The 27256-nt window shown below is 51.4% G+C and overlaps 2 protein-coding genes and 1 long non-coding RNA gene across 6 annotated transcripts; 1 reads left to right on the top strand and 2 right to left on the bottom strand.

Annotated features, from left to right (window-relative positions):
* Bcat2 (branched chain amino acid transaminase 2) lies at positions 1-11539 on the bottom strand. 4 transcript variants are annotated; one of them, XM_038314337.2, is made up of 11 exons: positions 11488-11539; positions 6443-6517; positions 6005-6208; positions 4293-4403; positions 4087-4206; positions 3753-3916; positions 1661-1803; positions 1416-1501; positions 1126-1266; positions 980-1054; positions 1-388 (listed from the first exon to the last, which is right to left on the bottom strand). In XM_038314337.2, the coding sequence occupies exons 1-11, from the start codon at positions 11509-11511 to the stop codon at positions 350-352; spliced, it is 1182 nt and encodes a 393-aa protein (XP_038170265.1). In that variant the 5' UTR covers positions 11512-11539; the 3' UTR covers positions 1-349. The 4 variants fall into 4 exon arrangements, with proteins under 4 accessions (XP_038170265.1, XP_038170263.1, XP_038170264.1 ...); XM_038314335.2 differs by lacking the exon at positions 11488-11539 and having other exon boundaries at positions 6443-6739; XM_038314336.1 differs by lacking the exon at positions 1-388 and having other exon boundaries at positions 395-1054.
* LOC121676960 lies at positions 6705-22143 on the top strand. The gene is made up of 4 exons (XR_006020666.1): positions 6705-6821; positions 7307-7428; positions 20726-20828; positions 21725-22143. It is a non-coding gene; the product is annotated as an uncharacterized LOC121676960 (long non-coding RNA).
* On the bottom strand, positions 14189-27057 carry Hsd17b14 (hydroxysteroid 17-beta dehydrogenase 14). Its single transcript, XM_038314338.1, has 9 exons — positions 26970-27057; positions 26124-26162; positions 25893-25975; positions 24853-24919; positions 23625-23716; positions 21635-21739; positions 16617-16684; positions 16433-16529; positions 14189-15325 (listed from the first exon to the last, which is right to left on the bottom strand). Exons 1-9 carry the CDS (start codon positions 27055-27057, stop codon positions 15152-15154), a joined length of 813 nt encoding a protein of 270 aa, XP_038170266.1. The 3' UTR covers positions 14189-15151.
* Positions 27058-27256: the final 199 nt, after the last annotated feature.

Raw genomic sequence — 27256 nt, 5'->3', positions numbered from 1 at the left:
TTGTTCTTTGGCATTTTATTTCAAAATTGCAGCACGTACAGAGAGGGAAAAAAATGCATCATGGAGAGCACGGAGTATCCGGCCTGAGAACGGAGATAGAGAATATGCCAAGGTCCCCCTTCGGAGCAGCTGGGGGAGCTCAGCCCTGAGACCCAACACTTGAGGCGGGCTTCAAATAGTCTGGGTCCCGCCCTTAAGGCTTTGGAGTACAGTGGCCACGTGAGGGCGCCAGAGACCAGGTGTCCGGCCAGACCTTTATTGCACTTCTCGTGAGTCTTTGGGAGGCGAGGACGCTGGATTGGATGCTATAGACCCGCGGATCCAACCCGCGAAGGCACAGCCGGCTGCGTCACACCGGAAACATCCAATCGTGGGCACTGGCTCCGTACTGCAGACAACCGAGTTGCTGCTTTTAGGCAGCTGCACTATAACTCCCAGCAGGCCCCGGAACGTCGCAACTTACAGCTCACAGAGCTGAGCCCCAGTGCCTTATGGGAAGTGTAGTCCTAGACCCGAAGGCCCGCCCACAAGTCCAGAAGGACAGCAAGGCAGGGAGTTGCACAGCCTTGAAGGCGCTAGGGAAAAGGCATTTTCAGCTAAATAGGGAGTGCTAGGCGCCAACAAGGGGCCAGGATACCCAGTCACCTCGGGTCCAGCTCACCGGGAAATGAGCCCAGAGGTCTTCTGGAAGTTCTTTTAGCTCACAAGAATGGGAATGCTCCAGAGACTTTTGGGAGGAAGGCTTGTCACGCCAAAGGGACAGTCCATGGCCCCAAGGAGTCGTGGGAGGCTCATTTTTTGTGGCCAATGGCCCCAAGGCTCACGAAAACAGAGGTTCTCTCTTCAGGACCCAGAGCCACAGAGACTCGAGGAAAGGGGCCTACGACTCCTGAAGTACGGAAAATGCCCGTGCATTGGGGCCACAGGCATTGGGGGAGGGGGTAGGACCCATTATCAGAGTTGCCAATCCCAAGCTCACCTGAATAGCCTTCAACTCCTTCTGGAAGCGCAGGATGAGCTCTGGCCCGTTCTCCATGGTGGGAATGTGGAGTTGCTGAGGCAGAGAAGCCGTGAGGATCGGCACTCCCCCTTTCTCTCCCACCTACCCTGGCAGCTCCGGCTCACCTTGCCTTCGTACAGGATTTGATGCACTGGGCAGACCTGACAAGCGGTGCCTGAGCCAAAGACTTCCCGCACGCGGCCCTCCTCCAGCGCCCGCTTCAGTTCCTTCATGGTGACCTTGCGCTCTGCCACGCGGAACTCACCCTGCATAACAAGGGGGCAGAAACACTCAGTCCCCGACGCCCACCTTGCCGCAGACCAGCATCACTGCCTCCCTAAGGCTGCTGGGAAAGACAGAGGTCCACGGACGGACCCAGAGAAGAGGTGCACGGCAGGTGCTGCACAGGCCTTACCCAGGTCCTAGCCAGGTCCAGCAGGCTTTGGCGAACCACTCCAGGCAGGATGATGCCATCCAGTGGGGGTGTTGCCAGCTCCAGTACTAAGTCAGGGACGACAGATGGGTGTCACTGCTTCCCACCCTTAAATGACCTCCCCTTTCTCTTAGAAGCAACCTGCCCAGGACCCGGTGACCTTGCAACCCAGTAGGAATTGGGCAGGACATCATACAGGGTGTGGGTTGGGTCATGGGTAGGCTCACCCCCGTCCTCGTGAGTCCAGTAGACGAAGATGTTCATGGTGCCCACCTCCGTGAGCTGGTGGTCTGGCCCATACAGCCAGAGGACTTGCTCGCAGCCCTTCTTCTGGGCTTCTTGCTGCAGGGCCACAGTGGGCCCATAATTCCTGGAGGGCAGTCTGGTCAGACTGGGCAAAGACCCTCCATACTCCCCAAACACAGCCAAGGAGTCTCCTTCCCAGCCCACAGCCCTTCTGGAAGGGCTCCTACACCCTACAAGACAGAATTCTTTTTTTTTTTTTTTTTTTTTTTTTGGTTTTTCGAGACAGGGTTTCTCTGTGGCTTTGGAGCCTGTCCTGGAACTAGCTCTTGTAGACCAGGCTGGTCTCGAACTCACAGAGATCCGCCTGCCTCTGCCTCCCGAGTGCTGGGATTAAAGGCGTGCGCCACCACCGCCCGGCAAGACAGAATTCTTAACCTAGCGTTGGGATCAAGGTTAGGGCCCTGTGGGGCTGGTGCGCCCCCTTTCCTGCCTCTCCAGTCCTTCCTCTCCCCACCAATAAGTACTAAAATTACAGGCATGGTGGTGACGGTGGTTTGGCTCACTTTACTCTCCTTTTTTGGTCTTGTGTATTTTGATGCAGGGTTTCTCTGTGTAGCCTTGGCTGTCCAGGAACTCACTCTGTAGACCAAGCTGACTCTGCCTCTGGATCGCCGGGATTAAAGGCTGTCACCACACCCAGCTGGTCTGAGGCCAGGGTCTCTGGTAGCAGAATTTGGCCTCCAAAGCACAATGAGCTGAACCTAGTCTTGAATTCCTGACCTCCCATGCTGGGGTTATAGTGGTGCACCCCACACGGGTTTCTGCCCTGTTTTGACCTGCAGTCTCACCACCCCAGGCTTCACCTCTTACTCAAACGTCACCCAAGGCTCCCGCTGTCTCAGGACAGGAGCCCAGGCCACATTCTGAGCCTTGTGCAAAAACTGGTCTTGTCTGTCTCCCTTGTGCCAACCGTGATCCTGTTCCACCAGCCAATTTATGAGGGCCCAGAGTTAGAAAATGTTGGGTAGCGAGGTTTGAACTCGGGACTGCCCACATGTAGGTAAATACTCTATTGCTGAACTCTCTCCCCAACCCCTCTCTGGGGGATACGAGGCAGGGGCTCTACTGCTGATCCTTGCCTGCTAGCTTCCTGTTAGAGTCCTCCTGCCTCAGCCGACTGAGGCGTGATGACTACATAGTATACATGGCCAAATGCCACCATGCCTGGCTTCTCTTACTACCGCTATAGCCAAGAAACCACAAATGAGGTGTCACCTCTTACATGGAGCTTCCACAGGACTCTGTGACCCCTACATTAGAGTTCCCATAGATCTGGACACTAGAGTTCCCAGCAGCCCTCAGGGGGTGGCACTGGCTTGGCCTTATCTGTGTCACCAGCTGCAGCCAACACGGGGCCTGACACCAGTAAGACGTCAGGAGTTCTGAGAGGACCTGAGTACCCTGCCTGTGTGGCCACACTTCCTTAACATGGGGCCTGACACCAGGAAGACATCAGGAGTTCTGAGAGGACCTGAGTACCCTGCCTGTGTGGCCACACTTCCTTGTTCCAATATGCCAGTAGCCAGCACCTGACCTGACTGACCTCAGGAGACTCAGCCACCTTTGCTGGCCTTCAGCAACACAGCATGGTAGGTCCGGAGGGTCATGACGCATGGGGACTGAGGCCTGAGGAATGCAGGGAGCTATAAATGGAGATTCCACCCAGCAAAGGTACCAGGGAACAGAAGAAAGAGCTAAGGGAATCTTGCTTTCTAGAGGTTTCCAGGGGATCGACCTTCTGGCTGACCCTCCCATCTCTGAGCTCCTTTGCCGTGTGAACGCACCCCATGCGCCTTTCACCGTTAGTGTCAGACACAGGACACAGGGCCCAGGGCCCAACAACAGAGCCAGTGACAATGGCTCTCCAAGCCAGAACCAGGCCCGGCCCCAAGCAAGAAGCATGTGGAGTACGATGTCTGCGCGCGGAGTTCGGCTCACCCTTCCACAGCAAACCCCCCCCCCCCCCACCGCCCGCCACAGCACATCTACTTACGGATGTGGGGAACTACTTACCCCCCGACCTTGTAGTCGCCGACCCCACCCATCCAGGCTCTGATGAACGTGGGGTCAGCCAGGAGGGAGACAGGGGTCATGGAGTCTCCAGGGAAGTAGGAGCCCACCGGGCAAAGAATGACAAACAGGAGGGCTTGTGTGACCAGGCCGACACCCAGCGAGGGCTATGACGAGCATAGGGACAGCGTCAGACCAAGGGGTCCGCACTGCAGCCTCCTCCTCCCTTAGACTCGGAGCTCTAGGCCCAGCCCCTTCCCTCAGAGCTTGGGGTCCAGGCTGATGCTGATGCGGATGTGTATGGCCCCACACCAGCAGCTCCCGCGGCAATGCCCACCTCATTCCCGATCAGCACCGGCCGCACGTAGAGGCTGCTTCCATGGCCATCGGGAACCCAGTCTTTGTCCACTTCAATGAGCCGGCGGATGCACTCCAACAGCTCCTGCTTGTCAAAGTCCTGGGTGGATCCCGTAGGAGTCAGGGCTCCAGATTCGCTCAGCCACCCTCTACCCTCTCTCCTTCTAGGGAAGACTGGCCACTCACTGGCAAGCAGAGGCGCCTTGCAGAACGTAGCATCCTGTCCATGTTGAGCCACGGCCGGAAAAGGCGTACCTGCTGGTCCCTGCCTTTGTACGCCTTCAGGCCCTCAAAGAGCTGCGGGGACAGGCGGGGGAGGGGTGCTCATGGCTGGGTCCCTCAGCATCCAGGTAGCAAGAGACACACAGAGACAAATGGAGACGGAGAAAGGCAGACTGACGGAGACAAAGGCATGGAGACTTCAGAAAGCACAGGCAAGGCAGGCGTGGAGGTCAAGCCTTTTAAATCAACTAGGCAGGAGCACCGCAGGAGGAGCACCGAAGCAGGAGCACCGCAAGAGGAGCACTGTCACGTTCAGTGAAGGACAGCTTGGGGGAGCCTGGCCCACAGGGTGAGGTCCTGTTTCAAAATCACCCCATACAAGGAAACAAAAGCTCATTTAATATACAAAGTTCTCCTGCATCGTTTTTAAAGCCTATCCTAGGGAGCTGGAAGAATGCCCCAGTGGTTAAGAGCTCGGCAGCTCTCCCAGTGGAACCAGACCCTCCATGGAGACTCACAATCAGTAACTCCAGCTCCAAGGGATTGGATGCTCTCTTCTGGCCTCTGCAGGGACTGCACGCACAGAGATACACAGACACAACTCTATGTATGCAAAAACTCATACATATAAAAAAATAGGCTGGGCAGTGGTGACGCACACCTTTAATCCCAGCACTTGGTAAGCAGAGACAGGCGGATCTCTGTGAGTTCGAGGCCAGCCTGGTCTACAAAGAAAGTTCCAGGACAGGCTCCAAAGCTACACAGAGAAACCTGTTCGGAATACAAAATAACAAACAAACAAACAAACAAAAAAGACCCTGCCTCAAAACCAGGATGGACAACAATTGAGAAAGACACTATGTCAATCCCTGACTTCACACACATACGGGGTGGGGGGGATCATTCTGAGAATTTAAGAAAGCTCTTCGGGACTGGAAGAACTGGAGCAGTTTGGCAAGGCTTCTTTCTGAGAAACAGGCTGGGCGGTGCGTGTGGAAACTGACAAGTTACAGAGAAGAGTTCAGTAACACTGCTCAAAAGGGCACACCTGCCCTTTGACTCACTAGGACTGGAAACTGGGCAGAGAGACACACTTGCATTCAGAGAAAGTGATATTGGCATCTGGCTACTATTGCAACATTCCTTATCATGTCTCAGGGATGAAAAGAAGACAGATGTCCGACATCAGGGGACCATCTAAGGAGGCCTCTGTCAACAGAAGCCAAGCGGCAGCCGGCAAGACGGGCAAGGCTCCGGAAGGGGCGCCCCTGGCTAGCCTCCTGCCTCAGCCTCCTGAGTGCTGGAATTATATTACTTCTCACAGGGCCACAGGCTGGGTCTGTCCCTGTTCAGACTCCTCTAAAGGTCCTCATCGCTGTGGCCCTGTGGGCATCCTAGGCCTCCTGGACCACACGGAGACTCCAGTGTCTGCCCGCCGAGCCCCTCTGTCTGCAGAGCTGCTCACTTTTCTTTCAGAGCACAGAGTTCCAACACAGCCAAGATCTGCTCATCCCAGGAAGCGACTGTCACCTAGTTTAGGTCCCAGAGCACAGGTGATCTCGGGAAAACATGACAGACCCACAAAGGACAAAGCATGCAAAGCCCAGGAGAGGTGAAGTCCGGCAGGCACATGGCAGAGAGGCAGCAGGGTGGCCGACAGGGGCAGCCAGTCCCACCTGCAGAGAGTAGTGCAGGGCCGAACAGGCTGGGTGCAGCGTGAGGTTCTGGAAGGGCTGGATCCTTGGCCGGCTCCAGCCTGTCTTCTTGGTCCACTCCACCATCAGCATGTGGTCTGTGAATGTCTTTCCAAACAGCAATGGCTGGCTGGGGCCTGGCTTCTTCTGCGGCTCTCTGGTCACCTGAACCTGGAGGTCTGAAGCCTAAGAGGAAGCAACATCCAGACAGCAGCTCAGCAGCCTGGAGTCCCCAGCCTGAGAGACTAGAGCTTCCATGGCCCCGGCCTCGGCCCCACGAGGCTTCTGAGAGATGCAGCATTATCTCCTTACCAGACCTGCGAGCAGACGACTAAGCCAGAGAGAGATGAGACCTTGCCTCCCCCCAGAACAGCCGACAGACCCCAGGCTTCCTCCCCTATACCCAGAGCCCCCCTTTACCTTGAAGTTGGAGGACACACATCTTCTGGGCCCACACAGAAACCAGGAGACAGGGAGAAGTTTTGGAGCCTGGACCTGGGATGGTGAGAGAAGTAAATATGACCAAGGCAAGAGGCAGAAAGAGCGTCCTGGCACCCAGCTGCCACCTCTTGCTGGGGAAGCCCATGAGGCTGGTTCTGTCACAGTCCCAGCACATTCTAGACAGACCCTGTGCTCTGCCCAAGTCCCCACCAGGATGACTATCCCCAGAAAGAGCAAAGTCAGCTCCCGCCCCTCCACCATGTAGGGCAAAGTCGACAGGGGCGTGCCTTCTACTAGAGAACTTTGGCCACAGCTTGTTACCAGCTTAGACAAGACAACGACTAGGGACAGTGAGCAGGTAAGGGGACACTCCTGGCTTGGGGGGGGGGTCCAAAATTTGACGAGAGTTAGAATAGGTCTTCCTTATCCCACAATTGAGCAGCCCAGACCCCAAACCTCCTCCCTCAGGTCTAGGTGTAAAGGCCATGTGCTTCTCCATTAAACACAGAGCCCCAGACTCCTGCTCTCCTCCCTTAGACCCAGCGGTCCTCCTCCTTAATCTTCTTCACTCAGGCCCACAGGTGCCAGATTCCAGCCCTCCTCCCTCACGCGAGGGGTCCCAGCGCTTATTCTTCAGGAATGCGTCACTGGCTGGCATCCCTACAGCCCCAGCCACATGGCTGGAACGCCCTTACATGAACAGCCACGCCGTGCTTGTCACTGTCAATGGCTGAAGGGCACACATCCCTGCAGACCCTCCCTGAGGCTGCATGGTATACGGAACTAGTTGTGTAACAGGAGGCCCCTTCCTGTTGACTTCTGACCTCATGCTTTTCTCTGCAGGCCACAGAGAAGAATCCGGGTCCTGAGTTTGAGGAAGACAGGAAGGATAATAGCCTGTTCCTGCTGGCAGAGCTGATGTTAACCAGTAAGATGGGGCGTCCAGTAAAGTCAGCGGTCAGGAGGTGAGTCTTGGATGTCATGTGGATGAGTCTGGGCCAGAAAGTACGTTTTTTTTTTTTCTATTTTTTTGAGGGGAGGGGTGGAGACAGGGTCTCACTAAGGTGCTCACTGCTCTCAAACTCACTATGTAGTCCAGTCTTGAAGTCAGGATTTTCCTGCCTCAGACCCTGCACGAGCTGGGATGACAGGCATGGGTGGTGATGCCTGGCTCAGATAAGATGACTGTGTGTGTGCGCGCGCGCGCACGTGTGTGCACGTGGGTGCACCATGTGAGGGCGCATATGTACATCTGTGGATGTGCATATGGAGGCCAAACTCAGATGTCATTCCTCAGGTGATGTCCAGCCTGGTTTTTGTTTGCTGTTTGTTTTTATGTGTCTGTGTGAGGGAATCAGACCCCATGGAACTGGAGTTACAGACAGCTGTGAGCTGCCATGTGGGTGCTAGAAGTTGAACCTGGGTCCTCTGGAAGAGCAGCCAGTGTGCTTAGTCACTGAGCCATCTCTCCAGCCCCCCCCCATTCTGCTTTTTGTTTGTTTGTTTGTTTTGAGACAAGGTTTTACTACATAGTCCTGGCTGTTCTGAAACTTGCTGTTGACCAGGCTGGCCTTGAACTCAGAGATCCACCAGCCTCTGCAGCTGAATGCTGGAATCAAAGGTGTTTGACACCCCACCCCACAGCTCATCCTGTTTTTTGAGTCAAGGACTATGATTGTGTTCTGGAGTTTACCAATTTGGTTCAGGGACCCGCCAGTCTCCGCCTCACCAACAATGAGGGAGTCACTGCACTTTTTTTCCCCCCCATGGATCAAACTCAGGCTTTCATGCCCAGGTAGCAAGTATTTACCAACTGTGCCCATAGCTCCAGCCCATGGTTTTAAGTGTGGTAACTGAGGGCTTCTGGGTGATCTGAGAGCAACAAGCCCTCCTGTGTCTCTGGGTGGTGACATGAAGCTTGCTCAACACTGCCACCATGCACCAGACACTCATAGTATGGGGAAAGACAGCCACCCTGGGCAGGGCAGCCAGCATGGAGGCAACCAAAAAAAAATTGTTTTTGTTTAATACAGTGAGCTGGAGAAGCTGAGCAATGCAGAAGAGAGATACTGAGATGAAGGGGTGAAAAAAATGGGGCTGGGGTTTATTCGGTTGGTAGAATGCTTGCCCCGGATGCTGGAGCCCTTGGGGCTGGGGTTATTCGGTGGGTAGAATGCTTGCCCTGGATGCTGCAGCCCTTGGGTTTATGTCTCTCTGGCAGCACACACCCTGCAATCCTAGCACTGGAGAGGTAGAGAAAGGAAGATCAGCAATCCAAGGCCATCCTTGACTTTGTAGCAAGATTGAGGCCAGCCTGGTTTATATAAGACCCTATCTTTTTGTTTGTTTTTGTTTTGTTTTTTCAAGGCAGGGTTTCTCTGTGTAACAGTCCTAGCTGTCCTGGAACTAGCTTTTGCAGACCAGGCTAGCCTTGAACTCACAGAGATCCGCTTGCCTCTGCTTCCCACCTGACCATAAGACTCTATTTTAATAATAATGAGATGGAATCGGGTATGGGGGTGCACACCTTTACTCCCTGCACTGGAGAGACAAGGACAGGCAGATCTCTGAGTTCAAAGCCAGCCTGGTCTACATAGGGAAACCCTGTTTCTAAAAAAAAGAAGAAAAAAGAAAGAGAAAAGAAATGCAGGCACCACCTGTCCACAGCCTGAGGACCCAAGTTTAATACCTGGAACCCACTTGTAGCCAACTGAAGGACAGAACCGACTCATTATCCTGACCCCCACACAGGCACCATGCATGACCCCACACAGATTCACATACCAAATAAATAAAAACGTAACGGGGAATGGGGCAGGTGGGCAACACTAGGAGATGATGGAGAAGCAGTGAGCCAGGCAAAAAAACCCTCTAAACTGTGTTTGATGGTGTACACCTATAATCACAGGACTCTGGAGGCTGAGGCAGGAAGATCATAAGCTCGAGCCTGGACCAAACTAAAGAGATCCAGGAGAAAGCAGACAGAGAAACATCACACAGCCTGGGACACGGTTCAGAGATAATGTCTGAACTGTTCACAGAGCCTTGGTGACAATGAAATGCCACCTTCACCTTCCTGGGGCAATTCGAAGGCCAGCAGTCTTCTCTTGGCTCAAAGAAAACCCGCCCCTACTTATACTATGGGATTTAAGCCCAAAGGAGGCACTAAAATGGCAGGTGGGCTACAGGGATGAAGTGTAAACGGTTAAGCTAAGTTAAGAAATTAAAGGGGAGCCAGTGGTGGTGCACGCCTTTAATCCCAGCCCTTGGGAGGCAGAGGCAGGCGGATCTCTGTGAGTTTGAGGCCAGCCTGGTCTACAAGAGCTAGTTTCAGGACAGGCTCCAAAGCTACAGAGAAACCCTGTCTCAAAAAAAGAAAGAAAGAAAAAAAGAAAGAAAGAAAAAAAAAAAGAAAGAAAGAAAAAAAGAAAGAAAAAAAGAAAGAAAGAAAAAAAGAAAAAAAGAAAGAAAGAAAGAAAGAAAGAAAGAAAGAAAGAAAGAAAGAAAGAAAGAAAGAAAGAAAGACAAAGCAAAGAAATTAAAGGGGAGTGTGTGTGCGGGGCAGGGTTCTGTGTGATATGGTGGTGTTCCCTTCATGTCCCAGAAAGCTCTGAACTGCTGAACCCAACACAGCCCAGGTGTCCGTCAAATATCAGGGCTGGTCTTGGTCTTGTCACAGCTCCGTCCTCCATCACAGGGCGAAGGACTAGGATCACCGCACAGTGCTGTGCTGACCCAGGCCACTGTCCCTGCAGTCTTCTCGTAGCCCGGGATGCTCTGAGTGTAGCCTGGACTTCCGTCAGACTCGTACAAATCCAGTGCTCTCTGTATCACAACCTGTCACCTCAGGACTGTTCCTGGCACAGCCACATGTTGTCCTAACACAGGGCTGTTCTCCCTCTACAGCCTAGGATTGTCCTTGGCAAGTCTCGGGGCTGTTTCTTTCAGACCCAAGAACCGTTCCAATGTCAATCTAGACTAACTAGTCCCTGCAAGATAGTCCTTGCCAGGCCCCAGCCAGCAATGTCTCCCTTATCCAGGATTTCACCATGTGGGCACTCACCACTGGGCACTCATAGCTCTGAGCAGCCTCGTGGTTACAGGGTAAAAACGCCTTCTTCCTCAGAACCCAGATCTGTCCCATTAGAATGGGGACTGGCCCAGGATGGCAAAGTTGTATCCATCCAAGGCCACCACACTATCAAAACCTAGACTGTTATCCTGTGATATCCCAAGACAGTGTCTGTCTAGAACATTTCTGACTGTCACTAAGAACTGGGAGATGTACCAGTCTGTTCAGGAATTCATAAGTCTGGACTAGGAGCATCAGATAGTCAGGGACCAGCTAACAGCAAACATTTCGTCAAAGTTATGTATGGCCCAACTGTTTGCGTCCTCACTTGTAAATCATGTTTTCTTAAGATCTTGACTCCAAAACTCTGCTGCCTGGTACCTTCTGTAAGTATGGGGTACTGTTGTCTGGAGATCTGTGTCATTTTGACATACAGATCACAAAACCAGGTACAGAGCCTTGGAGAGACACTACACACGTCTTTATGTGCTCTTTGTTCCAAGAAACAAGATCTTGGGTCCAGTTCCCAGCCAAGACTCTGTGCCTAGTCATACGCCAAGTCCCCGAGGTTCTGGGCCCCTGGTCTAAGGGAACACAAGAGGACCGGCCCTTAAAACCCGCAGGCTGCACGCCCCAGCCAAAACTTCCTCGCACCCAGTCCACCCTGTGCTTCTCCCATGCCCTCCTCCATGCTCCTCACTTCCGACCTCCCGGTCCACGTATCCTCGCGTCAGGTACCTCCCGCACCCTACCCGTGTCTACCCGCGTTGCTGCCCGTTAAAGGCCGGTGCTGCTTTCCAAGGGGCCCCATCCGCCTCTGCGTCCCGCAGCGGAACCCGAGGAACAGAGGAAAGACGCCCAGTCGGAAAGGCTGCACGCCGGTGGTCCATCCGGAAGTGTGCCCCCCATCGGGATCCCCAGAGGCCCCAGCGCTGGTCCGCCACGCACCCACCTGCCATAGAACCGCTGCGGCCATGATCCGTGCAGACCGTAACTGTGCCCGCCTGGGGCGCGGCCTGGTAAAGGCATTCCGGCCCCGCCCTGCTCACTCCCCCTCCCGCACATGGCTGCTCTCTGCGGGCCTCACTGCAGCCAAGCCTTTTTGAGTATAGGACCTCAGGGACCCAGCTCTGCTGCAAAGAACATAGATAGGCTGGAACAGTCCAGAACTGGCATGCACTCGCTCCCTCCTGGCCTCCACCCGGCCTCCACCCGGCCCTGCTCGGCCCCAGCCAGGCGAGCTTTGGCTCGGTTTGCTTTTGCAGTACTTAGGTACTAAACCCGTGGCCTCATTCATGTATGTTAGGGAAGCGCTCTAACCACCGGAGTAACATCTCCTTTAAAAAAAAATTATATTGCTGGGCGTGATGGAGTACGCCTTTAATTCTAGCACTTCGGAGGCACAGGCAAGAGGATTTCTGTGAGTTCAAGGCCATTCTGGTCCACCTACTGAGTTCCAGGCCAGTCAGGGCTAAATAGTGAGACAAAATCAAAAGAAAGAGGGCTCTACAGTTAGAAACACTGGCTGCTCTTCTGGAGCACTGGGTTTGGTTCCCAGCACCCACACAGTGGCTCACAACTGTAACTCCAGTTCTAAGGGCTCTGTGGACCTCTTCTCAACTCCACAGGCACAAGGCATGCATACGGTAAGCTTACATGCATGCAGGCAATACACTCATACGCATAAAATAAAAATGTGAAAAGATTTTCTAGAAATAAAACAACAAAAACACGCATCTTCAGAGGATCTTTGTCGGCAAAGTGCCTTGGCGGGGGGGGGGGTGTCAGCGAGCTCCTTCCATCACCAAGGAAAACAAGGAAAAGCACACTGTAAATGGCGGTGGGTGCAGAGAAAGGACATTTGAGAATGGGCCTGGTGGCCCCTACTTGCAATCCCAACACTCTGAAAGCTTAGGCAGGGGATTTGCTGCAAACGTGAGAGCATCCTAAGTGAGAGAGCTAGTCTCTGGTCTCACAGAAATGAAACAAAAGAACAGGGCTGTGTAGAAAGAAGATTGGGTGGGGGATAACTTGTTCTTTGTAATTACAACACACACACACAGTTCATGTGCCCATAGTTCATTGTGCTTCCTTCCAGTCTCCTTAGAGAACAAAACAAAAATAATAATAATAATAATAATAATAATCTCACACACCAACTCATTACAAAACCTCACATCAGTCCCCAGTTTAGGGGCACTAACCACACGCCTTCATCCATAGCTCCCCAACATTAGGATTTCAGAGGTACTTAGACAATCAGTTTATCAGGAGCTTCCTGCTGCCAGCATTCAGGTAAAATCATATTTACACACACACACACACACACACACACACACACGTTTATACAGGATCTCACTCTGTGCTCCAGGCAGGCTTCAAGCTTGCCATGCTCTCAACTTCACAAGTACAGAGATTACAGTGTTGTCCAGCCCGCTGTGGCAATGTCCTTCCATATTGTGCTTCTTGGTCACTTGACACAAGATTTTCCCATCAGAAGTCACACACACACTATACACGGGCTGTGTATAGTTAATCCTGTGTCTATGTACTTCTGCAGAAGGTTCTCAGACTCTACAGCTCCAACTCTCCCAAATCACAACACTGTTCTTCAGACTGCACCAGGCTGAAGTACCCAAACCACACACCCGCCCCCGCAGACCTTGCCTATGCCACCCTTCCGCCTTCCCCGACCCACTACCACCTCCCCGCCCCTAATCTCCCGCTAAACCCTCCCTCCTCGCCTAAGATCTCCAAACCGCCCGGCGGAACCCACGGCAGCAACCGCCCCCACCGCAGCCAATCAGCGATTGCCGCACACCCCTGCCCTGGCCAATCCACAGCAGCCTTGCAGTTCCACCCCCTTACCTGGGGTGTGGGGAAGCTGCTGCACCCCGCGCCCAACCTGGGGAGTGTCCAGGGCCTGTTCTTTCCCCAGCGCACCCCCGCAGTGTCCTTCAGCCCCAAACCTAGCAATACAAGTCCCAGCCTCCTCCCTCTGACCCAAATGTCTCAACTCGCCGCCTCAGCACTCAAGATCCTTTCTCCAAACCACCTCCCTATCGCGCTGGCAAAGAGCGCAAAACTCCTCTCCCGCAAGCGCCAAGAATAAAGGCAGCTGCTTTTGTGCCGCCTCCTTTATCTGTCAATTACCACTTAATTTATTCTCCCCAGCGGGCCTTTTAATTGGTACCCAGGTGAAGCAGAACCGCGCTCCCTGGCGACCACTCGCTTCTGCTGCCAGGTCTCTTTGGAGTCAGAAATACCCACGTGGCATAAAGGTAGCTGGGAAGGAGACAAAACTAGTACGGACAGACTTGTGGTAAAGAACGCCTTTCTGGATACAAGCGGTCTTTATGACTCCAGGACGAATAGTCAGTGGAGAGAGTCTAAGGTGTGGGGGTAAACCTGAAAGACCTCCGGAGCAGGGAGACTCTCAAGTCTAGGGATAACCCGACCCCCCAGGAACTCACGAGAGACCGTCCTTGCTGCAATCACAAGAGGTTTATTGACAGGCCAGGAACCAGTGCACTGGGGTGGAAACTCATTTCCCACGCAGGGGTAGAGAGGTCGACCCCGAGTAGCTGGGAGAAGGGGTATTTAAGGGAAAAAACCACAACCCAGTAATCCAAAGGGAGGGAGGGCGTCATTGGAAAATCCCGAAAATACCAGTGATCGTTGAAAAATCCCGAAAATACCAGTGATAATCACAAGGGGTAACTCCCTGTTTCTCAAGATTATAATCTAACTATCTTCAGCTACTTCCTAAAACAGAGTTGCTGAACCGGCTAACCTAGATTTTTGGCTCTTCTCTTCCTGCTTAGATTTTTGGCTCTATTTTTTGGGGGGGTCTGGATTTATCCAGGTCTTTCAAACCCTGGGAGATAGGGGGAACAGTTGGAAATTTGAGGAGGGAAATGCTAGATGAGGGAGGGGCAACTTTAAGTGAGAAGCAGGAGTTTGGGGCAGTGGTAGAGCATATGACTAGAATCCCCCAGTGAGGGGCCGCGGTTGTGGTTCGCAGATGAAATGATGATCACACCAAGGTATGGCTGAGAAGGTTTTATCATAAATATATATATGAGAATACAACCAGGGGCATCTGGAAGAGTCCAGATTGAACTGGGCCATGAGGGGGCAAGCACGCGGCTGAAATGGCAGGTTTGTGTAGGAATCAGAAGCTGCGGGAAAACGAGTTAAGTTCCAGGGGTGGAGAGGTTTAGAGTAGGGGACAAGGATGAGGAAGCACAGAGAAGCCACAGGCTTTGTGTGAACCTGGCTGACAGCCTGGGCTTTGCTATGCATGCATAGGCATCACAGTAGCCATTTGTCCTGAGTTTCTTTGTGAACTTTTAACAGTCAGTGGTGGAGCCCTGCCTAGAACCCCCAGTGAGGTACCCGGGTGTGGTTCAGTGGTGAAGCCCTGCCTAGAACCCCCAGTGAGGTACCCGGGTGTGGTTCAGTGGTGGAGCCCTGCCTGAACCCCCAGTGAGGTACCCGGTGTCATTCAATGGTGGAGCCCTGCCTAGCACAAAAAAATGTCCTAGGTTTAATCTCCAGTACTACACAAAAAAGGAAAGGGAAAGAGGACTAAGTAGGACATAACTTAGTGGGAATTAGGGAGGGAGAATAGGGGTTTCCCTGAGGCTGCTTCTAGTAGACTTGCGCCCATACCCCAGTTCTGCACCCCCTGTCACAAGAAGCTCAAGTCCTGTACAGAAGGTGGCTTCAGAGGCCAGGAACACGGCTGCAGCTCCTACCTCAGCTGGCTGGCCCATGCGGCCCAGGGGCTGGGGAGAGAGGGAGGGAAAAAATGAAGAGTAGTCTTCCTTAGGCAGTTAGTTCACACATGTTATCCTGGCAAAAGAGGCCTGCCTGTGGTAGAAAGTGAGACAGTCACACAAGTGTGCCCACGTGAACACACACACAAGGTATGGTACGTATCTGTGACTCCAGCACTCAGGAAGTGGAAGCAGAAAGTGTCCCTGATGGAGGAGTGTCTATGTGTTACTTTCATTGGTTAATAAAGAAACTGCCAGGCTGGAGAGATGGTGCAGTGGTTAAGAGCATTGCCTACTCTTCCAAAGGTCCTGAGTTCAATTCCCAGCAACCACATGGTGGCTCACAACCATCTGTAATAAGGCCTGCAGGAAGAATACTGTATACATAATAAACAAATAAAAAAAAGAAAGAAACTGCCTTGGCCCTTTAATAGGATAGAAAATTAGGTAGGCGGAGTAGACAACAGAATTCTGGGAGAAAGAAAGCAGAGTCAGGCAGAAGCCTCAGGCAGACTCCATAGCTTTCCTCTCCGAGATGGACGCAGGCTAAGATCTTTCCGGGTAAGACACCACCTCATGGTGCTACACAGATTACTAAATATGGGTTAAAGTAAGATTTGAGAATTAGCCAATAAGAGGCTGAAACTAATGGGCCAGGCAGTGTTTAAATGAATACAGTTTGTGTGTTGTTATTTTGGTTGTAAAGCTAGCTGTGTGGGATCCGGGCAGGATGAAAAGCAGGCCTGCCTGCCTCTCACTACATGTCCCAGCTACTTATCAAGAACCAAGCCAAGCCGGGCGGTGGTGGCGCACGCCTTTAATCCCAGCACTCGGGAGGTAGAGGCAGGCGGATCTCTGTGAGTTCGAGGCCAGCCTGGTCTACAAGAGCTAGTTCCAGGACAGGCTCTAAAAAAGCTGCAGAGAAACCCTGTCTTGAAAAACCAAAAAAAAAAAAAAAAAAAAAAAAAAGAACCAAGCCAGCCTGGATTACATGAAGCTCCGAGAAAGACAGAGAGAGGAAGGAGAGGAGAGAAGATGAGAAAGACCCCAACTGCTGGCCTAATCTATACCCCTCCCCAGTTACATCCGTACCTCCCAGCTCTCAACTGCTCCTACCTGGGCCAAGGTGCCTTCTAGGATGGTGGCACTGGGGTCTGAGGTTGAAGCTGCCAGCTCTTCCCACAGTGGAGTCCAGATGTTCCCTGGGGAGATGCTGGAGAAGGGAGAGAAGGAAGAAGAGAAGCTTGTGCTAACTCTTGCCTGGCATCCCCAGCTGCCCCCGCCTGTTTGATGAGCTCACCAGTTGACACGGACACCATATCTGCTCTCATCCAAGGCCAGAGCTTTCGTCATGGCTGTCACTGCCCCCTGCAGAAGCAGAGACCAGAAAGTGTTAAGTCTCTGTGGATGGAGTCCCTCCCGACCTCCTCTCCCGCCAGGAGACAGCAAGTTTTAGATTAGCCTCAGCCATCTTGCAGACATTCCCTGCACATGGGCTCTGTGAAGGCCAGTTTGTTACAGGCTGCGATAGAGTCATCTGTCTATGTGTTACTTTCATTGGCTAATAAAGAAACTGCTTTGGCTCTTTAATAGGACAAAAAATTAGGTAGGCGGAGTAGACAGAACAGAATTGTGGAAGAAACGCTTCAGGCAGTCGCCATGCCTCTCCTCTCCAAGACAGACGCAGGTTAATATCTCTTCTGGTAAGCCACCCCTCATGGTGCTACAGAGATTACTAAATATGGGTTAAAGCAAGATGTGAGAATTAGCCAATAAGACACTGAAACTAATGGGCCAGGCAGTGTTTAAAAGAATACAGTTTCCGTGTAATTATTTTGGGTGTAAAGCTAGCTGGGTGATGGGACGCAGCCTACCTCCATCCACAAAGGCCAGTTTGTTACAGGCTGCGATAACTTTGGACTAACTGAGGGAGGCAGTGTGGGAAATTCCTGGGTTTTGATACCTTTGATCCCAGAACTTGGGAGGCTGAGACAGGTAGATTGCCATGAACTAAATACCAACCCAGGTTGCAGGGTGAGACTTTGGTTCAAACAAAATCAGGAAGGGCCTTTCAAGAAGGCTGAGCATTAAAGGCACTTGCTGCCCAGCCTGACAATCTGAGTTTGATCCCAGGGACCCACATGGTGGAGGGAGAGAGCTGACTCCTCTTTGTTGTCCTCTGACCTACATATGTGTGCTGTGACATGCACATACACACAGAGATCCACACAGATAAAGACACATGCAATAAATAAAAATGTAATTTAAAGCTGGGCGGTGGTGGCGCACGCCTTTAATCCCAGCACTCAGGAGGCAGAGGCAGGCAGATCTCTGTGATTTCGAGGCCAACCTGGTCTACAGAGCTAGTTCCAGGACAGGCTCCAAAGCTCCAGAGACACCCTGTCTCTAAAAAAAATGTATTTTAGAAATCAGAGCTTGGGCTGGAGAGATGGCTCAGAGGTTAAGAGCACTGCCTGTTCTTCCAAAGGTCCTGAGTTCAATTCCCAGCAACCACATGGTGGCTCACAACCATCTGTAATGGGGTCTGGTGCTCTCTTCTGGCATGCAGGCATACAAACAGACAGAATATTGTATGCATAATAAATAAATAAATAAATATTTAAAAAAATAAAAAAAATCAGAGCTGGAGAGATGGCTCAGCAGTTAAGAGCACTGGCTGCTCTTGTAGGGAACCAGGTTCCATTCCCAGCACCGCATGGTGGCCCAGTTCCAGGGGATCAGATTTCCTCTTCTAAAGTCAGTGTGAACCAGAAAGGCACCCAGTGCATATACATACACCCTCAATGTGGGGCACAACCCCAGTGCGTATACATACACACCCAGTGTGGGGCACAACCCCAGTGCACATACATACACACCCAGTGTGGGGCACAACCCCAGTATGTATACATACACCCAATGTGGGACACAACCCCAGTGCATATGCATACACACCCAATGAGGGGCACAACCCCAGTGCACATACATACACACCCAGTGTGGGGCACAACCCCAGTGCACATACATACATGCCCAATGTGGGGCACAACCCCAGTGCGTATACACATGCCCTCAATGTGGGGCACAAACACAAGGAAAGTAATTTCATTAATTTCCCAGGGCTGGGGTGGAAATTGTGGCTCCTGTCCCTACCAGCTGGCATGAGGTTAGGCTGTCAGGGAACCAAGGGGGGCAAGTCAGCCTCCAGAGCCCAATATTGGAGGGCCTAGCTGATATCTAACAGTTTAAACCACTTATGCGGTCAGAGAACGCTGTGGGTAGTTAGCAAAGCTGGGTCCAGGCCAAAAAGAAATTCTAAATAGGTACAGAATGCTTTAAAATGTGCTTAAATGTTAAAAGGAAGGAAGGAAGGAAGAAAATGGGTATAAACAGTCACAGAAAGAAATAATTTAGGGGCTGAGAGATGGCTCAGAGGTTAAGAGCACTGACTGTTCTTCCAGAGGTCCTGAGTTCAATTCCTAGTAACCACATGGTGGCTCACAACCATCTATGATGAAATCTGGTGCCCTCTTCTGGCCTGCAGGGATACATGCAGGCTGATGCTGTATACATAATTAATAAATAAATCTTTAAAAAATAATTTAAAAATAAAGTCTTTAAAGAAAGAATAGTAATAAAAAAATAAGTCACATAAAGATGGGGAATGCACAGGGCATCTGGATCCTGTATGGTGTTTTGCTGACTTTGAATTTTTTGAATGCGAACGTACAAAAACAACGTCTGCTGAGAGACACTATGTAGGGAAGGGCCTGCTGATTAAACCAGCCTATGTACTTTAGGGATGTCTTAGATTCAGAATGGAAGTCAAGAAAAATGCTGCACTAGGGGAGAGCTATGCCTTTGTTTCCACAGAAAATGAAAAGTTATGAATTCCTTCTAAGTTAGCTGAGATCAGATTTGAGCAGGGAGACCTCCTGAGGATCTTGGCTACCAACATGAGGGGAAAAGACAGAAAAGACTACAGGACAGGTGACATGATGTATATGCTGATCCTTCTACTATGGGAACAGCTCTGAGACTGTGAATCTTGTTAGTACAGAGTGCTCATAACTTATCATTACATGCTGTTCTTTCCCATGGCATGGACAGAGGTTCAGCTATACAGTCCAAATGGACTTATAAAGCTGACAGATGCCTTTCACCTACTCAAACATAAAACAAAAAGTCTTTAGCTGACTGTGCAGACTACATATTCCATACTTGTGTTAATGCAGATATGTATGTTACCTTTAACAGTTTGTGCTTTCAAAAAAAAAAGTTTGTGCTTTCAGAAAAAAAGGAGCAAACACCAATAAAGACAAGTAACTCAGGTGATCCATGCTCTCAGAATGCTTCTGCTGCAGTTTCCTCAGAGTTCTGCATCCAGGACAGCTTCAAAGCTGCTAACTGAGATGGTCCAGCCTCACAGACTACTCCAGCCAGACTTCAGATAAGCCTTACATTTTCCCATCACACCTAGCTCTCCCAGGACTTGACCACTAGCCCAATTTTCTTGGGACCCCCTAAAGATACCATTGCCCCCAGACAACACGAAACAGTCTATAAAACATGACACCCACATTCCCGAGAGGTGTGGTGGATGATTATTGGTCATTCAGTGGATAATGGATGTTTATCATCATGGGAGGGGTACAAGTTGTTGTTGGTCACGGTCAGGAAAAAAGCTGAACAAAGGAGATTAGATTCAGAGATCCCTTTCTGAAGGGAAAAAGGGGGAGATAGTATAGAAACGATGGATAAAAGGGTGGGTTGCTGAGTCTACTTTTGAACAACCATTAGTCTCAAATATATTACATTGGTATGGATTTTTGTATATTGATACAAATTTAAGGTTATTTTTGTTACATCATATATATGTTTCTAATCTTGTTTACAGTATTTTCCTATGTGGCTCATTTTAAAATGTAATGTAAAGTTATGCAACTCATTTGAAAAAGTATAGTTCTAGTCTGTAAAGACCATTATTAAAAAAACTATTTAAGATGAGAAATGTAAGTTAGTAGTCATCTATAATAAAACTTGTAGTCATATTCGATATATTCTCAAGGCTATACGAAGATATGATTTACATAGATAGATGATCTTTAAACACTTCAGATTCTACAGAATGTGGCATTTAAAATATTTTAATTAAATAAGACTCTTCATGGTAGTGAGACACATCTGCTCCTGGCAGCATCAATCTTCTTCAAAAAGATGATGGACATCGAAGAGCCTCCATATAGAATTTGCTTTCATTAGAAACTGCCCTTGCCTTGACTGCTGAGAGTTTGCTGTCCAAACTGGACAAGAAGGACACAAAAGAAAGTGACTGCTGAGCTTTGCCCAGACAAGGTAGGGCAGTCCTTCAAAACTCCTGCTTCACAGAAAATCTGTCATATATTCTAGGCCTGTAGACTGCAGATGGAAGCCCCAAAGCCGCAGAGGAACACAGGGTGACTGTCCAGACAGCCAGCTGTTTCTGTCTGCACCGCACTTCCTGTTTACTCAGGTAATATGCCCTTCATGGGTCTCTGATGGGATTGAAGACTTAATAGTATACAGTTTTCCTTGTTACCAAATTCAGAAAAAACTTACATGAGAGATAAAATTTATAATGTTGAAAACCATAAAAGCTTAAGTTCTTTTTCTAAGAAGATGTTATTTTTAGAGTGATAATACAGATTGCAAATGGCTTAGGTATAAAACTCTGGCCTCACTAAGGTAGCTAACACAGCACTTTCTCTGAACCTGCCAAGTACATATGGATGAAACATTGTGAACGTAATTCTTGTTGACAACTGTTCCTATTTTACATAGTCTTACTGTGTTAATGCTAAAACATTTCCTTTTTATTTAGACAACGGGGGAAATGTTGTGGGATATTTGCACACTGTGTGAAGGTATATTGCTGTGATTGGTCAAGAGTTAGGCAGGCAGCATAGGTGGGACTTCCGGGCAGAAAGAGAGGAAGCAGGAAAAGAATCTGGGCATGCAAGAAATGCCAGAAGACGCGAAAGAAGTGGTGGTAAGTGAGAGAACCTAGATTAATAGAAACGGGTTCATTTAAGTTAGAAGAGCTAGTTAAACCTGGGAGGTGGTGGCGCATGCCTTTAGTCCCAGCACTTGGGAGGCAGAGGCAGGTGGATCTCTGTGAGTTAAAAGCCAGCCTGGCCTACAGAGTGAGTTCCAGAATAGGCAGGCTCCAAAGCTACACAGAGAAACCCCTCTGAGGGGGGGAAGAAACAAGAAAAAAGTTCCAGGCTCAAAGCTGAGGCCCGAGGATCCAGAGCACCATGGAGGAGAGGACTGGCCTACCTTGGTGGCCACGTAGGTAATTGCCTGGGACTGGCCGATGGTCCCAACCAGGCTGGAGATGTTGATGATGTTACCTCTGCACTTCCGCAGGTGGGGAAGGGCAAGCTGTGGAGACAAACAGATCAGCCATCAGCACTCCAGGCGTGGGACTGAGACCATCGCCCCCTCGTTCTTGAGGCACAGGGATGGCGGGTTCGTGGTATGCCAGAGCTCCTGGAGGGGGGTCTGTATCCTTTCTTGTCTTCCCTAGTTCTCTCTCTTTCTCCCTCCTCCTCGCCCCTCTCTCTCCTCTGAGTTTTCAGGTGCTGCTCACTGTCCAGTACTCATCAAGCTGGGAAACCCAAACACTGCTCAACAGAACACCTTCCATTCCATTCAGAGACAGTGTGTGGGGGATGACAAAACTCTGTAGTCAGAATGTGACATGTGAACCTCGGGAGGTGTGCCCCACTTTCTGCCACCGTCTCTGGCTACTCCTCCACAACCTGATTAAACCCCCGATAAGCTCAGTCTGTTCCTTTGATTGCCGTGGGCACTGGAGCTGAACAGGCACAGCCTGTTCTCACCACTAAACATGACTGAGCACAAACCAGCACCCCCAGAGCCACCTAGAACAGGAACCTAAAAGGGTTCGTGGCTCAGCCCCACTCCACCAAAGACAGCCTTCCCCGCTTCCATGTTGTCTTCAAATGCAGTCTGGATGCTGCCACCTCAGAGACTCTCTACTACTCCATCCTGAGAAAGCCACACAGTTCACACAGTGACCATCTCAGTTTGCCTAGGAATGAGAGGACCCTGGTGACTGTCCTGGGTTGTCACATGCCCTCCGGTCCTGTTAACTGGCATTGTAATATCACTTCCATAATGAGACCATCCTGAGTATAAGGGCACCGTGACCCTAGTGGGCCCCTTCTCTCCTCTCAAATGGGCCAGTAATCGTAAGTGTGCCTGAAATAGTATTTGTGGGAGCAAAACCCTTTCCATGCCCCCCATTCCCTCTTTATTGTTTGTTTGAGACAGGATCTCACTATGTATCCTGTTCATACACACTGGCTGTCCTTGATCCCACTCTGTAGACCAGGCTGGCCTCGAACTCACAGAGATCTACCTGCCTCTGCCTCCTGAATGCTGGATTGAAGACGTGCATTGCCATGCCCAGCTTCATGGCTCCTATTGCTCATAAAAACAAAACAGAGCGAGAGATTTCTGTCCTCATGGGGATGAACTTCTAGGGAGAGGCTGGTGCTGCATGGAACATTCCAGAATATGATTAGGAAGTTCAACCATGCTCCATGGCTCCCTACTGCATCTGAAATCAAGACTGGGCTCACCAGCATGGCCCTGCAGCGTCTGCACCTAGGGCCTCTCCCACCCATCAGCAACAGCGAGGCCCTCCCCAGAGCAGGAGCACCAACCCTTTCCTTCCCAGTTTGTTTTTGGGGATGGAATCTCATGGTGCAGCCAAGACTGACCCTGAACTCCCGCTCCTCCTGCCTCTACCTCCTAAGTGTGGAGATCACAGGTCAGGTCACACCACCACGCTTGGTTCACGCGGTGCTGGGGATCCACACTAAGGCTGCTTGTTTGCTGGACAAACATCCCACCATCTGAGCCCAGTCCCATCTCCTGGGCTCTTCGCATCTCTTTGGCCACCTCCAAGCAGGCCTGGAGGCTCTGGAAGAGTCTGAGGAGGCTGTGGCTGCCCAGGGGGATGTGGATCTGTGCCTATTTGTTTTCTACATAGAGCAGGGTCCTCTAGAGCAGCGGTTCTCAGCCTTCCGAAGGCTGACCCCTTTAACACAGCTCCATGTTCTGCTGACCCCAAGGGTGAAATCTGTCGATATTTGTGTTTTCTGGTGACCTTAGGTGACCCCTGTGAAAGGGTCATCCGACCCCCAAAGGGGTTGCTACCCACAGGTTGATAACCACTGTTCAATGTGCTCCCGATGAAATGAGGGACACACGCCCATCGCAACTGCGCCTGCTTCACCTTGGTCAGGGTGTAGGTGCCCAGTAGGTTCAGCTCCAGCAGCTGGCGAAAGTCCTGGGCAGACGTCTCCTCAGGCCACTGTGCAGGTGGGTCTAAAGGGAAGAGAAGAGAGAGGGAGACAAGAGAGGGGAGAGGATCAGATGAGCAGCAGAGAGCTAGGGAGCAAGGCAAAGAAGGAGGCTGTGCCATGGTATGCACCATGGCAGTCTCTGCTGGCCCAGACCTGCCATTGCAGGGCTAAGTCACTGGGCCACGCCCCAGCTTGTATCTGCTCTCCCCACTGTGGAATGTGGGTTTCCCTGCACTCCCCACAACGGAGTTTGGTTATATAGCCAGACTGAATAAGCGCGAGCCTGAGAAAAGGACACAGATAACAGGGACTCTGAATGCTGGGGAGCCCTGCTGGCCGGGGGAGCCCTGCTGGCCGGGGGAGCCCTACTGGCCAGGGGGAGTCTTGCTGGCCAGGGGGAGCCCTGCTGGCCACGGGGAGCCCTGCTGGCCGGGGGAGCCCTGCTGGCTGGGGGAGCCCTGATGGCCAGGGCCAGCCCTCTACACCTCCATCTTTGGAGGGGACTCTGGAGGGCCTGGGTGCTCTCTGAGCCTTAGTTTCCATGGAGACACATGGTTAGGTCAATGGAAACCTCCCAGACTGCCACACCACACCGTTGGAGTCTGATAAAGTGTGCCTGGGGTGTCCTTGTCACCAGCCAGGGCCTGGGCCTTCAGCATAGCAGGAACCATGCAGGCTCTTGAAATAACCAAGGGACAGTGTGACTTTAAACTAAGGGACAGTGTGACCTCCTTTGGAGACTACAGCACCCCCAATGGAAAAGGTGATGATTCTTATTTCTTTTTTTAAATATTTATTTATTTTGTATACCATATTCTGTCTGTATGTATGCCTGCAGGCCAAAAGAGGGCACCAGACCTCATTACAGATGGTTGTGAGCCACCATGTGGTTGCTGGGAATTGAACTCAGGACCTTTGGAAGAGCAGGCAATGCTCTTAACGTCTGAGCTATCGCTCCAGCCCCGATGATTTTTATTTCAAAGATGAAAACTGAGGCATGGCATGGCACAGGCACATGTGTGCGCACGCGCGCACATACACACATAACACTCTTTTTTTTTTTTTTTGATACATAACACTCTTTAAGGGTAAGGATGAGTCAATAGGATAGAAGCAGACATGGGGGACATTAGGTAGCCCCTAAGCCACACAACTTACGGTAGCCAGCATTGTTCACCACACAATCCAGGTGGCCAAACCGAGAGAGGGTCTCGGAAATCAGAGTCTGAGGAGAGAACAGACTTCAGTGAGTCAGGGCAGGCTCAGTTGGGGAAGGAAGGCAGAGTGAAGTGGAGGGGAGAAGGGTCACAGAGGAGGTCAAGAAAGGAGAGAAGACAGGAAGCTGGGGGACCCAGACCAGAGACTTGAGCACCTCAACTACCATTTGGCATGGCCAGGGTTACTACTGCTGTGACCAAGGCAACCAGTGAGGACCAAGTCACACTCCATCACTGACAGGAGTCGGGGAGGGGGTCACACTCCACCACTGAGGGGAGTCGGGGGCCACACTCCATCACTGAGGGTAGTTGGGGGGGGGGTCACACTCCATCACTGAGGGGAGACGGGTAGGGGCTCAAAGCAGAAGCCTGTAGGTGGGAGCTGAAGCAGAGCCTACAGAGGAACACTACCCACTGGCCTGCTCCCTAGGGCTTGTTCAGCCCCTTATCCAGGACCTCCTGCATAGTGATAGCGATCCCCAAGGAGCTGGACCCTCCCACATCAACTACTAACAAGAAAATGCCCCCCAGCGGGGCGGTGGTGGCGAATGCCTTTAATCCCAGCACTCCGGAGGCAGAGGCCGGTGAATTCCTGTGAGTTCAAGGCCAGTCTGGTCTACAAGAGCTAGTACAGGACAGCCAGGAGGGAAACCCTGTATCAGGAAGGAAGGAAGGAAGGAAGGAAGGAAGGAAGGAAGGAAGGAAGGAAGGAAGGAAGGAAGGAAGGAAAAAAGAAAATGCCCCACAGGCTCGCCCACAAGCCATCTTCACTATTGAGGCTCCCTCTTCCCACGTGACTCTAGCTTGCATCAAGTGGAGGACAGAGCCCAGCGCGCCACTGTAGAAGACGGCGAAAGCGGGAGACTGAGTCTCCGGAGGAAGGGTCTACTGTGCACCTGTGCGCACTGAGCTGGCAAAGAGGCATGGAGAGGAGTGGGGTTACTAGAGACGGGGGTGGGAGTAGGGATAGGGAATGCTCACCTGCAAATCTCTTTCCTGTGTCACATCACAACGGACGAAGACAGTGCCCGAGAGTTCCTGCTCCAGAGCCCGGCCCCCCGCCTCTGTAAAAGAAAGGCTCTGAGTCTGAGGGAGAAGAGTTGAGACTGAGGGCAGAGGACACGGGTCCAGGCATGGGGGCTGAGGGAGGAGGGCTAGGCTTGGATCCCTGCGTCGATGGAGGAAAGGCAGGGCTGAGGACTGATCACTCACCGTCCTTGTCACAGAAAACCACTTGAGCTCCACTGTCCACTGCAAACGAAGAGAGGGAGAAAAGTTATGGGTCCTGCGGACTTGGGGCGCTGCCTCTGCTGCCCCCTTGTGGCCATCCGGAGCACCGCTCTCCGGAGGCTGTCGTTACTGTTCTCGCAAAGAGCAGAATCTTCAGACAAATTCCCTCCCCTCATCAAGCCTTTGCTGGACCACCATCCTGGGTTTTAGAAAAATCCCAAACCTACGAGGAATATATTCCTCAAAGCTATCGTCTGTAGCTAGGGATCCATCAGGGGAAAGCCTAACCCTAACCCCTAATCCTAACCCAGGACTCTTTCGGGTTTTCGAGACGGTTTCTCTGTGTAGCCCAGGCTTAGTAGAACTTGCTCTGTAGACCACACTGGCCTTGAACTCTGCCTGCCTAGTGCTGGGATCAAAGGCGTCTGCCACCACCGCCTAGCCAAGGGAAGAACTCTTGCTGGCAGGCTTATCAGCACACAGCTTACCCAACAGTCCAAACTGACTCAGGTAAGAATAAAACTGAGGGCTGGAGAGATGGCTCAGTGATAATGCTTAACTCTGCACTGGCTGTGACTGCTCTTCCAGAGGACTCAGGTTCAATTCCCAGCACCCACATGGCAGCTCACAAGTGTCTGAAAATGCAGTTCCATGAGATCTGACACCTTCACACCAATGCACATAAAATAAAGTTAGATAAATCAAAATAAATAAATAAATAAAGAATAAGTAAATAATTTTTAAAGAAAAGGAAATTGAGTCTCTTCCACTCCGAGAACCTGTCATCCCAGCCATCCGTACAATCCAGGCAGGAAGACCCTTACTCACCGAAGGCTCTCACGATCCCAGCCCCGATGCCGCGAGCACCCCCAGTCACTACCACCACTTTCCCGGAGTATCGGGGTACAGCTGCCATTTCCAGTTGATTTGACTCGTCTCCTGTGCCCTCACAGCCTCTTTCCACCTCCAGAGTCCGCAGAAGTAGTGGGACCAGATATACAGGCTGCGTCCTTAAAGGCTGCCCCTGGGAAAGGGTGTTCCCAGGAAGGCCACACGCCCGGGAGAACTGGGCAGGCTCTCCGACCTCAGACCTGGAGATTGGGTCCTGGCCCTCA

This window comes from Arvicola amphibius, chromosome 12 (genome assembly GCF_903992535.2).
Source record: "Arvicola amphibius chromosome 12, mArvAmp1.2, whole genome shotgun sequence".
Taxonomy (NCBI): Eukaryota; Metazoa; Chordata; class Mammalia; order Rodentia; family Cricetidae; genus Arvicola; species Arvicola amphibius.
This window is presented reverse-complemented; position numbering and strand designations above follow the sequence as displayed.